Genomic DNA, 14,342 nt, shown 5'->3' with positions numbered 1-14,342 from the left:
GTGAAGAGGAACTAAAAAGCCTCTTGATGAAAGTGAAAGAGGAGAGTGAAAAAGTTGGCTTAAAGCTCTACATTCAGAAAACGAAGATCATGGCATCTGGTCCCATCACTTCATGGGGAATAGATGGGGAAACAGTGGAAGCAGTGTAGGACTTTACTTTTTTGGGATCCAAAATCACTGCAGATGGTGACTGCAGCCATGAAATTAAAAGACGCTTACTCCTTGGAAGGAATCTTATGACCAGACTAGATAGCATATTAAAAAGCAGAGATATTACTTTGCCAACAAAGGTCCATCTAGTCAAGGCTATGGTTTTCCAGTGGTCATGTATGGATGTGAGAGTTGGACTGTGAAGAAAGCTGAGTGCTGAAGAATTAATGATTTTGAACTGTGGTGTTGGAGAAGACTCTTGAGAGTCCCCTGGACTGCAAGGAGATCCAACCAGTCCATCCTAAAGGAGACCAGTCCTGGTGTTCATTGGAAGGACTGATGCTGATGCTGAAACTCCAATACTTTGGCCACCTCATGTGAAGAGCTGACTCACTGGAAAAGACCATGATGCTGGGAGGGATTGGGCGCAGGAGGAGAAGGGGACGACCGAGGATGAGATGGCTGGATGGCATCACCGACTCGATGCACCTGACTTTGGGTGAACTCCGGGAGTTGGTGATGGACAGGGAGGCCTGGTGTGCTGTGGTTTATGGGGTCTCAAAGAGTTGGACATGATTGAGTGACTGAACTGAGCTGAATATTTGAGTCATTTAGAAAGACTTAATTGTATTCTTGTTTTTGGATTTTTAATTTGCTTTGGATTGTGAAAGTACCAGTTTAAGAGGAGGTTTATTTCTTCAGCAGGCAAGGCGAGCTAAATACTTTAGCTCCTCTTCACATTCCATTGGGGCGTCAGTATGTCCTCAAAGTCAGGCCTGTAAAGATGCACACGTCAAGGAATCTACAGCTTCTTTTTATTTTTTGGTGGCCATATGTGGAATCTTAGTTCCCTGACCAGGGATCGAACCACACCCCTTGTTTAACCACTGGACCACCAAGAAATCCCTACAGTTTTTTCCCTAGCACTAGCTCCTAAGATATATATATATATATATATATATATAGGTGGAACAGAACTGAAGAACATTCTCCTATTAAAAGAACTATGATTCCTCTTATGAGGGGGTAAGCAATGTGCTTATGGGTCAAAAGGCCCATTGGATGCTTTCCGTATGCCAATCCTCTGGATGTGTGAATGTGCCAAGCTACCTTCTAATGGCCTTAGCCTCACTCCCCACTGATGGAGCAGCTGAAGATTGTTTATCTGAAAGACACTAAGGAACTGCCACAAAGTATTTTACTTTTAACTGTATTTAATCCTGTTGTACTGGTGTTATGTGGCTACATGCAAGAGAAAAAGGAAAAAAAAAAACCTCACTGAAATCTAAACATTAGACTCAATTGTAAATGTGAAGGGTCATCCAGTGGGGGACTGATCCTTTCAAACCTCACTCTTAGTCCCTGGGCCGCCTATTAGTCTCTTCAGGGCCAGCTTCACCTCTTGGTTCCGCAGAGTGTAGATGAGGGGGTTGAGGAAAGGAGTGATGGCTGTGGGGAAGAGGGCAGCTGCCCCATCCAGGGGGCTGCCGGTTTCAGGCCTCAGGTAGATGAAGGCACAGGGTACATAGTACACAGTTACTATGGTTACATGGGCTCCACAGGTTGAAAAGGCGCGGCGCCGCCCATCAGCTGTACGGATTCTCAGGATGGCCTGAACGATCTGTATGTAGGAGAGGAGGATCAGCGAGAAGCAACTGGCAACTACCACCCCAATGTCCACAAAGGTCACAAGCTCATTGACTGATGTATCAGCACAGGCCAGTCTCAGAACTGCAGGGATGTCACAGAAGAAGTAATCTACCTGGTTGGGCCCACAGTAGGGCAGACGGAAGGTTAGGATGGCCTGGAGAGCCCCATGCATGGATCCTGCCACCCAAGCTCCAGCCACAAGCAAGGTACTCAGCTTAGCATTCATGAGCATGGGGTAGCGCAGGGGCCGGCATATTGCCAGATACCGATCGTAGGCCATCAAGGTGTAGAGGAAGCACTGGGTGGAGCCCAGAAAGTGATAGAAATAGAGTTGGGCGATGCAGCCACCAAATGGGATAGGTTTGAGGCCTAAAGTGAAGTTCATCATGAGGCGAGGGACAATGATAGAGGAGATGCCCATGTCAATGATGGAGAGAACACCAAGAAAGATGTACATGGGACGAGCATGGAGCTGCCGGTCTACACAGACAGTGATTAGAATGAGCAGGTTTCCCAGATGAGTCAGGATGTAGATCAGCAGGAAGAACCCAAAGAGAAACGTCCTTAGCTGAGGTGGGTAGGGAATTCCTGTCAGAATGAACTCAGTCAACAATGTGCTATTGATTCTTTCCATCCTCTGCAGAGATCTTACCTAGAGAATGGACAAAATAGGAGTTAGAATGCACAAAACAGGAGTTATCATGGAGGTAAGAGGGAAGTGAGGAGGAATAAGAGAAAGAAATGATAAAAATACAGCACAGTGGCACAGAAGTTTCTCTCATGTGGAGAGATGACAAACAGGGAGAAGTTCTACGGCACTGGTTGGCGTGTTTTGTAAGTAAAGTTTCTTTGGAGCTCAGCCATGCTCACTTACTTACGTTATTGTCTGTAGCTGCTTTGGTGCTATGATGACAGAGTTGAGTAGATGTGTTTGGACTGCAAAGCCTAAAGTATTTACTCTCTGGAGCTTTACAGAAAGAGTTTGCTTGTAGGTGCTTGCATCTGGAACTCTTTGGTCAAAGATTAAGGGTTAACTGAAAACAACGCATGTGGGAAAGGATATTTGTTTTGTTGGATGGTCTGCCAGTTCAGAAACTTCCAGAAGCCATGGGTTCATTCTTATCTCTTCCAGGACAGAAACTTACATAGACTGGGGAGGAGGTAGGCAGGAAATGAGAAGATTCCTTTTTCCTTTTGTAGGAGAGACAATAGAATAGATTGATTAAATGGCTAGTTGAGTGTGACAGTGCTGGATATTACACAAGTCTACTCTCTAAGTTGTTTTCGATTAAAGGAAAAGAATGCTTGTGAGGCTGTAAGCATATGAGAAACGGTGTGGTTGGTTCTTGGTCCTATGTATTTCAGTCTCCTTGTATATTATACTTTTGCTTTGGCATGCTGTAAAGGAAGGGAAGAGAGCAAGAAACAAAGAGGCATGGCTGTAGTGAGACATCAGATTAAAGAAAAAGTGAGGATGACAAGCAAAATGAGAGGAGCAGGATGAGAGCGCAACGGCTAGAACAGAAAAAATGATCCTCATTGTGGAAGAGTTATTTCAAGTTTTCAGTCCAACCCCTTGATTGACATTTCCCCACCTGAAGAAAAGGGTTGGATTAGTAAGTTTTGGTTTGCAGGGCAGGGATAGAGACACAGAGTTTGAGGACAGACTTGTGGACACAGCAGGGGAAGGAAAGGGTGGGCCGAACTGAGAGAGTAGCACTGAAACTTATACATTACCATATGTGAAATAGACAGCCAGTGGGAAGTTGTTGGATAACACAGGGAGCTCAGCCTAGAGGGGTGGGGCAGCGTAGGGGGTGGGAGGGAGTTTCAAGAGGGAGGGGACATATGTATATTTAAGACGACTCCTGCTGTTATATGGCAGAAACCAACACAATATTGTAAAGCAATTATCCTCTCAGTTCAGTTCAGTTCATTTCAGTCGCTCAGTCGTATCTGACTCTTTGCCACCCCGTGAGCCGCAGCACTCCAGGCCTCCCTGTCCAGCATCAACTCCCAGAGTCCACCCAAACCCATGTCCATTGAGTCGGTGATGCCTTCTAATTAAAAATTTAAAAAAATTAAAAGAAAACCTCTCCATAGTTGTATGATTCTCTTGTAATCTAAACTCATGGGTTGAGGTTAGATGTCAAAGAAATTGAAGTGAGGGACTTTTCTGGCAGTCCAGTGGTTAAGATTGCACTCCGAATGCAGGGGCACAGGTTCAATCCTTGGTTGAGGAATTAAGATCCTGCGTGCCTCATGGAGTAACAAAAAAAAAAGAAAGAAAGAAAGAAAGAAAGAAATGGAAATGAGTTGGTTGATTTTAATCTGCAGCAATAGAAAGGGAGTTTGATTAACAGGTAATGTCAGGAGCTCTCTGATTAACAGTCCCCTGACCTTCACACCTGTGCTCCAATTCATGTGAATACAAAGAGCTGAGAAGTGGCAACGCTTGAATAAGACACCATGGACAGATAGTCCTGCTGCTGAAAGAAAATCCTGAAAGTGAATACAGTATTATAATGCATCTGGGTCATCAGTTTACCTCTTGGTTTTGAGCATGTTTGATTGCTCCTCTATGTTTTCATTTCCCTATTGAAGCTACTAAGATGGGGAGTGAAACTCAAGATCCAATTCTGACAATGACAAATAATAGGTAGTTATACTCAAAAATCTTTACAATGAATGCTTGACCTTAAACCTGTTGTATCTATGCTCTATCAAAGGTTAACCCTCATTATTTAACCTTTCTTATAGAACTTAAGAAAAGAAGCAGGAAATCCTTCTACCCCATTTTCCCCAAGTGACTGGAAGAGCAGTTGTGGCTTTTAAAATATTTTAGTTGCAGGAAAGCAGTGATGATTGAACTTCAAAAAGTCAACCACAGAACTCTTCCAGATGCCAAGGTTACAGTTATGGCCCCTCTTCCCAATTCCCAACTTCAGAAGGTGCAGAAAGTTTAAGTTACTAGTGACATCCTTGAAAAATTCACGACTGTGCCCAACGGTAGTCTTGGTCTGAATAAGCTCGGAAGGGAAATCAAAGAATCAGTTTGTTAGTTTATAATAGGAGATCTCACTCCCATGACTGAAATGGTTTTCCTACCAATCAGAGTGACTGCTTACTAATACCAAGGCCTCTGGAAACCAAGTTAGGAATCAAATGTACAGTATATTTCTAAGTTTTGAATCAGAGCAAGAAGAATTTGATGGAGCATACTTATCCTGCAATAGGTCTCACTGAATTACACCTGGTAAATTACATAGTCCCTTTACCTAAGGGAATGCTTTAATCTTTTCTTCAGACACAACAGTTTTTTCTTCTGGGCAGTAGTGAGGATACATCAAGAAAGTTTTACTCTAATTATTCTCTTCCTGAGTCTGTATCTCTTTTAGATTGCCTTTATTATTTCCAATGGCTCCCTTCTTTTCAACACATTTTCCTAACTTAGAGTTCCCAGTCATTTTTTCCTCATTTGTTTTCTATATCATTTTCCTGTTTGCATTAGGGAACATTATCTGTTCTCTGAATTATTCTCTAGGAACTGTTATTTCTTTGGGGATTTCCTGCAGATAGGGAATTCCAGTCCACACACACTGTGACGATTCTTGTTTTACTGAACTAGAAAGAATCATATTTCCTAATCTTACCCTTAGATTTTAGGGCCATTTTAATGGGAGGGATGAGGGGAACGGATGTAGCCCTGTTTGTAATAAATGTGATTTCATTCCAGTTGCAACTAAGCTTTGCTCTTTGATTCTCTACCACTTTTTCTTTTGCATTTAGGCACAAAGATGAACAGGAAAGCTTCCTTTTGCCTCTGGTATGTCATGACCTTCTTCCCTGTGCCACTGCCAGTTACCATAGGTCTCCAAGCGTGAACTTGGTGTCCATTGAGTGAATACCCCTCTACCTATTCTGATTCATTAATATCCCAGATGGGGGTCCAAGATGCCTTACAGTCTTTCAATAATAGAATTGGAGAGAAAGAGAGAGATGAAGGATGGGAGAGAGAAAGGGGTGGGGAAGGGTAGGAGAAAGAGAGATTGAGAAAGAGAGGGAAAGGGGAGAGGGAGGGAAAGGAGAGAGCCAGAGATAGAGAAAGAGACAGAGAGATGAATACAGCGCCAACAGAAAAAACATGGCACTGATGAAACCTCAGAGGATCAGGGTGATATGAACTCAGAATAATGATGGTGTTTTATATCTCTGTGGTGTCCTCATGATCCTTTGAGGAGCTAAACGACACAGGATCCCCATAGTTGGATAGTGCTAAGTACTCCAAGCAAATTGGAGTCTAGTCTAGGACTCATTCTACATTTTACTTTACATTTCTTCCCACGAATAAGCCAAAATATTTTAGTAAATCATGTTATTTAAGATTGCTAAATCATTAAGAGTTTAAAAAATTAATTTGTAACGTTAATCCTCAGTGTCCTGAAGCCAGAGATTTGTCTGTGATCTAAATAACAGTTTTAAGAGTTTGAAGGTTCATTCTGTCAAAGATTCTAACCGGGTGTTGCTACTCTGTTTCTAAAACTAGATGTAGTAGAATTAAGTGCAAGTCCTAAAATTAAACAAGTCAAATTTTGTTAACCTGAATCTGTGAATCCATCTTCTTGTCCATCTTCTTTCATTGTCTGGCATTCTATTACACTGAGCAATTCTTTAAAAAGTAGACCATTCCCTGCGGGGCTTGGCAATATTTTCATTTAATAGAAACCTAGACTGTGAAGATATTGGTGCAATGTATTTTTGAATTGTGGCCTGGTTAAAACACAGAGGGTCATCTAGTACAAACATGTTTGAAAAAAGTATAGGAATCAGTAGTGACCACAAATTGACTATAAATCTATAATATTGATCATTTAAAAAATTGTTAGTGGCTGATTTGCCCACAGGGTAGATTTCTTTTTAAATTAGGCAAAAGCACAAGCTTGACACCATTTCAATAAATAAATTTTGCTTAATTCTGGTCCCAAATTACATATTTAAGTCTAGTGACCATGTCTCAAATGGCCACAAAGAAACGACCATTCAAAAATCCATCATTTTTTGAAAATCAACTCAAGGCAACATTTTAGTCTGTAAAAAGCATTCCAAATACTTGGGAAACATATAATCTATTGTCATTTTCTGAATTTTACAATAAGACATATAAAACTGAAAATAATATAAAGAGGAATAACATTGGAATGAATATATACATATATACAATGAGATGAGAAAATTTGAGTTACTGTCTGAGAAATGCAACTAAAATATAACACCTGTATGAGCAATGAATTTAAAATGTATGTTTAAAATAGTCACTATCACTGAAATCAGATTATAGTTTTATCCAACATCCGTGTTTCAATCTTCAAATTTTAGGTAAAGTATCTATCTTATGGGTGGGAGAAGGAACTTGACAAGGACTAAACAGCAAGGAGCAAAGATGGAACCACCAGAGAACTCCAAGAAGCTCTTACCTTCTCTGGTTGGCATTGAGTGTAGGCAGTGAATGAGCTTCTGAAGAAGGGTAGCTTTGGAGAAAGACATAGGTAACAGAAGGCTTGGGGAGACTCATCCTGATATGAAAAGGCTTATATGGTAACTGTATAGTTAGACTTGTGTGTGTGTGTGTGTGTGTGTGTGTGTGTGTGTGCACGCGCGTGCATGTTTAGTCACTAAGTCATGTTTGACTCTTTGGACACCATGGGTTGTAGCCTACCAGGCTCCTCTGTCCATGGGATTTTCCAGGCAAGAATACTGGAATAGGTTGCAATTCCCTTCTCCAGGGGATCTTCCTGACCCAGGGATCAAATCTGTGTCTTCTGCATTGGCAGGTGGATTCTTTACCACTGAGCCACCTGGGAAGCCCACAGTTAGACTTACCAGGCAGTAAAGAACATTTCTAAAAGAGAAAAGACAGATGAAAAAGAGAAATACTGACTAATGAAGCAAGGAAAGACAATGAGAAGTAAAGGGACATAGATGGAGAAACCCCTTACACAGTGTTTGGATCAAGCATTTATCTATATCTGAAACTTACTTAGCAATCATTTATATTTGGAAATAGCTCCTCTTTTTTTTTTTTAGCACTTCAGTGATCAAGTCTTGTAGGTGATGTTTAACTCTGGGAAACTGGATAGGACTAGGGCAGGTGCTATTTGGCGGAGAGAGAATCACCTTTACCTGGAGGTGTCAGCATCTACAGAAAATCCTTTTTCAACCCGGAAGAAGAGATATAAATCTGTTCCGAGAGAGATTTCAATGGCTTTGGATCCAAGGTTCAGCAGGAGTTATTGTGAAGAGCTTATGGTGGAAGACCCAATTAGTCAGTTCTGGCTGGATCAAAATGAAAGACCAAACTATTGAACTTGATTTATTATTTGTCTGGTAATATGTAGACATCCTCTTCCAGTCTCCATATAAACGTGGGGAAGAGTTGTTGCTCCTGCTGAAGGTAATTGCTGAAGTTGGTCTCTTGTGTTCTGTTACTTCATTTTCCCCAGGGTTAATTACTGTGTGTGAGACCTTTGGCTTAGGGAATATTGTAATAGCACCCCTATGATAAGACAAAACCAGTATTTATGGTTTTTTTTCTGGGAAACTCCCTTAGTTTCTAGCTTTCACCTGTTTTTGTTTTTAAAAGCTTTTCCCAGCTTTGTAACATCAGGTGGAACAAAGGCAATGCAGCTTAACAGGGCTTGTTGATAACTCCACATCTGTGATTTCTTTTCTCTTCCCAAAACAAATTTGAAAAAAAGGAAGAAAAAACTAACGTAATTGCTATAGGTCGAAAATGTTTTCATAGTGGTACACTCACATTTTATGAACTTGTACTTCATAAATACTAAGGTGCTCAGATAGAACCACATAGAAGAAGCACAGAATCTCAGGGTTAGAGGAACACGAGAAGTCATCCAATCCAGCTATTATCTCTAATACTTTGTCATACTCTCTGGGCAGTGATTTTTTAGAAAGTTTATGTATAATTGACATATAATGTTACATTCACTTCAAAGTTATTCAATGTTTATATAAATTAAGAGACAATCACCATATTAAGTCTATTTTCTATCTGTCATCTTTTAAAGTTATTACAATATTTACTGGTTATATTCCCTATTCTGTGCTTTTCATCCCCATGACTTCTTTATTTTATTAACTGGCTGTTCTATCCATTATTGTGAGTGGGGTCTTGGAGACTCCACCTATCATTGTAGAGCAGTGTATCTCTCCCTTCCGCTTTGTTAGGTTGGCTTTGTATATTTTGATGACCTGTCATCAGGCATGTAAATGTTTATAATTGTTATATGTTCTCGCTGTACTGAAACTTTTACTACTATGTGATGTCTTCTTGTCTCTGGCATCTTTTGCCACCCTTTCACCTTCAGCTTCTTTGTGTCTTTGTCTCTCAAGTGAGTCTCTTGCCCATAGCATATAGTTTGATAATGTGTTTATTCTGTCAATTTCTGACTTTGACTTGACAGTTTAATCCATTTACATGGAACAGCCAGAAAGAAGATAAGGAAATGGAGGACTCAGCACACTAAACCAACTAAATCTAACAGAGATACACAGAATATTCTCTAAAAAGGATATATGAATGGGCGAAAAGCACATGAAAATATGCTAAGCATCACTAATAATTAGAGAAATGCAAACCCAAACTACAATGAGATACCACTTCACATTCATGAGGATGGTGGCTATCAGAAAAACAGAAAACAACAGGTGCTGGTATGGATGTGGAGAAATAGGAACTCCTGTGTACTGTTAGGTGGAAATGAAAAATAGTACAACCCTTGTGGAAAAAAGCATGGTGGGTCCTCAAGAACTTAAAAATACAATAACCATATGATCCATCAGTTTCACTCCTGGCATATACCCCAAAGAACTGAAAGCAGGGTCTCAAAGAGATATCTGAGGATCCATATTCAGAGTAGCATTATACACAATAGCTAAAGTGTGCAAACAATCTCAGAGTCCATCAATGGAAATACAAATACGGCCTATACATACAACAGAATATTATTTTGCCTTAAAAATGAAGAAAATTCCACAACATGCCACAGCATGGATGAACCTGGAAGGCATTATACTAAATGAAATTAGCCAATCACAAAAAGACGAACACTGTATGAGGTATTTAGGAAAGTCAAAATCATAGAGACAGAATGCGTAAAGATGATTGCCAGGGGCTTGTGGAAGGGGAGAATAGGAGTTATTGTTTGATGGGTGTTGAGTTTCAGTTTTATAGAGTGAAAGGAGTTATGGACATGGGTGGTCATGATGGTTGCACAATGATGTGAATGTATTTCATACCACTGAACCGTACACTTAAAAATTATTAAGATGGTAATGTTTATACAATAGGCTTAGCATGACCTCATACATCTAAATGGGTGAAAAAACTGTCAGCAAATGAAAGAACATATTTACCTGGTCCTTCATTTTCTGGAAGGAGTTATTGACACCTGCTCATATACTGCCCTGTATTTCTTGTTCCTCCAGATAAGAGCAGGACACATCATAAAGGATAGATCAAGATTATTTATATTACCCTGACCTGGTCAGAAGGACATTGCTTGATTAACTGACTGGCCCACTGAATGATGGGACAGGTGGACTCCAGATCTATGGCTATTGGGCATTATAGTAATTGGACAAAAAGTTTTCTGGGTGCTTTGGATAATTTAAATGAAATTCAAAAGACTTTCCTGGTGCTGTTTCAATTTTCAGTTAAAAATTATTGATTGAATAAAGTATTAATTAGGATGAGATGAAACTGCTAACAAAGTAACTGAGTAAAAAAACAGTGGATTAAAGAAGTTAGAGGTCTATTTTCTTTCACTTAAAATTCTTAAGGAAACACTCCAAGTTGGCAGGTGATTCATTTCCACTTGGTTACAAGGTACTGCTGATGAAGCTGGGTCCCTGTTGTATGCCAGTCCCAGCTCAGAGTAGGAAAAATCATGGAAAAGTTCCTGTGCCAGGTGTGAGGGCCAGACCTGGAAGGATTACACATACACATAAATTCTTCTCTTACTCAGTTTGAGAGAACTCTGAAATATGACCATACCTGGAATGGTCTACAGTCTAATCTACAGTTATCTGGCTAGGGAAGAAGGAGAGACTGGATCCTGGTAGCTATCTCTACTAGAGTGCCAGTTAATAGACATTAGGGAAAAGAGGGCTGTGGCACAAACACCAGTGAAATACCCTTTCTCTTCTCCAAAGACTCCGATTTGAATATTGTTTCAGGCTTCCCTGCTGGCTCAAAGAATCTGCCTGCAGTGCAGGAGACCCGCATTCAGTCTCTGGATTGGGAAGATTTATTGGAGAAGGGAATGGCTGCCCACTCCAGTATTCTTGCCTGGAGAATCCCATGGACAGAGGAGCCTGATAGGCTATGGTACATTGAGTCACAAAGAGTTGGATACAACTGAGCAGGTACGCACCATAGCACTAGAAGCTTCTTCCTAATAGAATTACACTCAATTCAGCTTAAACCAAACTGTTTTTGAACATCTGCCACATGCAGCAGTTGCTGAAAAGAGCTGCAGCAGTGATGATGTAGGTAGTCCTGAGCCTCTAGTTACTTATTTTCACTCCCAGCCCCTCTACCTGAGGCTACTCTCTTCAGAGCAGACTTCACTTCCTGGTTCCTCAGTGTGTAGATGAGGGGGTTCAGTAATGGAGTGACAACAGTGTAAAACACAGCCACTGCCCCATCCAGGGGACTCTTGGAGCCAGCCCGAAGGTAGATGAAAGTACAGGGGACATAGTAGACTGTGACCACGGTTAGGTGGGAGCCGCAGGTGGAGAAGGCTCGGCGCCGCCCATCAGCAGTGTGTATCTGCAGGATGGCGTGGACTATGTTGGCATAGGAGAGCAGGATTAACATGAAGCAACTGGCAGCCACTACCCCGATGTCCACAAAAGTCACATGCTCGTTGACAGTTGTGTCTGCACAGGCCAGTCTCAATACTGCAGGGATGTCACAGAAAAAATGATCCACCTGGTTGGGCCCACAGTAGGGCAGGCGGAATGTCAGGGTGGCCTGGATGGACCCATGAATGGAGCCAGCCACCCAAGCTCCAGCCACAAGGATGGTGCATAACCTCCCATTCATGAGCATGGGGTAGTGCAGGGGCTGGCATATTGCCAGGTACCTGTCATAGGCCATCAAGGTGTAGAGGAAGCACTGAGTGCTGCCCAGGAAATGAAAGAAATACAGTTGAGCCACACAGCCCCCAAACGGGATTCTTTTGCTGGCGGGAGTAAAGTTTAGAATAATTCGAGGAACGATGACGGAGGAGAGCCACATGTCCAGGAATGAGAGCACGCCCAGGAGGATGTACATGGGGCGAGTGTGGAGCTTTGGGTCAGCCCACACAGTGAGCAAAATGAGGAGGTTGCCCAGCTGAGTCAGGATGTAAATGATGAAGAAGACCAAGAAGAGAAGAATCCTCAGCCTCGGGGGGTGAAATAAGCCCAGGAGAATGAAATCTGTGACCACAGAGTCCAGGGATGTGTTGCTGGTCTTTCCCATGTTCTTCTGTAGTCTGCTAAGATGAATGATGAAGTCAGGCAAGGGAAATACAACACAGAAATGCGATGGGAGAATGCTTTAGTCTGATGACCAGAGTCTAGGAGGTAAACAGAGCACATCTACATTTTATATAAGAAGTATTTTTGGCATGGCATTCAAGAGAGAGGCTGCTGGGAATGGAATGTAAGAAGGTGGCAATGCAAAAGCAAAGTCAGGGAGAAATGAGACCGTCTTACTAGGTCAGGTAGGATGCCGTAGGATAAACCGCTGTCTTGGCTCCCCTTCGCCCAGAGGCTCACTCACTTTGAGCCCTTTGCTAGCAATGTCTCTTTCACTTTGAAAGAAATCAGATTATCTCAAAGGGTTGGCCTCTTTCTGGCATGTCTACAATGAACTGAGGTTTTGTATGGGACATTTTGGATTGGGACTCTTCCTGTCAAGAGATGATATAAATCACTAGGACTGAAGGATGTGGAAGGACTCATCACTGGGCCTTTTAACCTTGCTAATCTTTCGGACAAGACTCAGAACATAGCACCTTCAGGCTGTGAGGCAGCATGAGCAGAAAGGTAGAGCAAGGACAGTGAACAGCGTTTGGATTCAGTCGGGAGGCAGAATCCATATTTTATCACTCTGATTATCCTGTCAGTGTCTTTGTCCTGCACGTTAAAAAAATCTTGCTTAAGAAATGGTGCTTTAAGGAGAAATATCGTATGACATCTCTTATACGTGGACTCGAAAAAGAAATGATAGAAATGAACTTAGAAAACAGAAACAGACTTAGAGAATGAACTTACGGCTGCTGGTGGGAATGATGGAGGAAGGGATAGTTGGGAGTTTGGGATGGACATGTACACACTGCTATATTTAAAATGGATAACCAACATGGACCTACTGGTATAGTGTATGGAACTCTGCTCAGTATCATATAGCAGTCTAAATGGGAGGGGAGTTTGGGGAAGAATGGATACATGTATATGTATGGCTGAATCCCTTTACTGTTCACCTGAAACTCTCACGACATTGTTAATTGGCTGTACCACAATACAAAAGAAAAAGTTTTTCTTTTTTTTTTAAAGGAAAGGTACTTGAAATGGAAGGCCTTCCAAACTTCAATTACGTTCACCCAGTGTACTCATCCCTGGGAGAAGCAGGGTTAGGGAACTCTTTCTGTGTTTGCTCTGTAATACTGAGTCTGTTGCATCACTTATACTGCTTTCCTTTCTCCCGTAAATAGAGAAAATTAAAGATAAATGCTAATTTTTTTTTCCAATTCTAAGAAGAAAGTTCCCAAATCTGGAGAGCGGCTCATTTGGTTCAGACTTGATACACTTATCATATGAAATCTGTGAGCAGAGGATGAAGTAAGGAAAAAAGATAAGGAAAAGAGACAACCTAAATATGATTTTCAACAAAGTTCTGGAAACTTTTGTGGTTTCTAAACTATGTCTTTGCTCCTATTGTGAACTGACCTGACTTTAGAAATGCTTTCCAGTTTGAACTCACATGAACATAGCAGCAAAATCTTGCTGGAGGCTGGCCTTTATTGGGTAGAATGCCCCTGCAGGTGAGGACAGCCTCCTCCAGAGCATCTTCTGGGCTTGTGGTGATGGCTCACTGGATCTCTGCTTTGGAATAGAACTGACACACTGACTCTTTTGATTATCTCTGAGACCTCCTGACCTTGGAGGCTCTTTATAGATTGTGACTTCTCTACTTAAATGTCTTGGATTTTATGTTGGTTAAATTATTAACTGGATCTCCTTTGACTAACTTTTTTTTTTTTTTAACAAAACACTGTCAAGAGATTTGTAGGAAATTATTTTCCTCTTGGGAATTCTACCCAAAACATTTCCCTCAAGAGAACTGCAGTCCCCTGATCCTCATTATTTTTTTTTTTGCTGTGACAGCAAGGAGAAATCATTTCTACATTATCTAGAAAGTGAACTATGGAGAACAACACTATCTGTTGGATGAAAGACATAATCTCTAATTT

General features: G+C 41.3%; 2 protein-coding genes across 2 annotated transcripts; both read right to left on the bottom strand.

Annotated features, from left to right (window-relative positions):
• Nucleotides 1-1,346: 1,346 nt before the first annotated feature.
• LOC101107284 (olfactory receptor 10G3) lies at nucleotides 1,347-7,888 on the bottom strand. Its single transcript, XM_060418566.1, has one exon. The coding sequence runs from the start codon at nucleotides 2,432-2,434 to the stop codon at nucleotides 1,493-1,495; it is 942 nt and encodes a 313-aa protein (XP_060274549.1). The 5' UTR covers nucleotides 2,435-7,888; the 3' UTR covers nucleotides 1,347-1,492.
• LOC101107024 (olfactory receptor 10G2-like) lies at nucleotides 7,871-12,346 on the bottom strand. Its single transcript, XM_004010358.6, has one exon. It carries the CDS (start codon nucleotides 12,344-12,346, stop codon nucleotides 11,390-11,392), a length of 957 nt encoding a protein of 318 aa, XP_004010407.3. The 3' UTR covers nucleotides 7,871-11,389.
• Between the last annotated feature and the right edge of the window lie 1,996 nt (nucleotides 12,347-14,342).

This window comes from Ovis aries, chromosome 7, assembly GCF_016772045.2.
Source record: "Ovis aries strain OAR_USU_Benz2616 breed Rambouillet chromosome 7, ARS-UI_Ramb_v3.0, whole genome shotgun sequence".
NCBI lineage: Eukaryota > Metazoa > Chordata > Mammalia > Artiodactyla > Bovidae > Ovis > Ovis aries.
Note: the sequence above shows the minus strand (reverse complement) of the source record. Positions and strands in the feature narration are given on the sequence as shown.

What these genes read in the sequence shown, in the direction of transcription:
- LOC101107024 (XM_004010358.6), bottom strand. Translation starts at nt 12,346, where the DNA reads ATGGGAAAGACCAGCAACACATCCCTGGACTCTGTGGTCACAGATTTC.
- LOC101107284 (XM_060418566.1), bottom strand. Translation starts at nt 2,434, where the DNA reads ATGGAAAGAATCAATAGCACATTGTTGACTGAGTTCATTCTGACAGGA.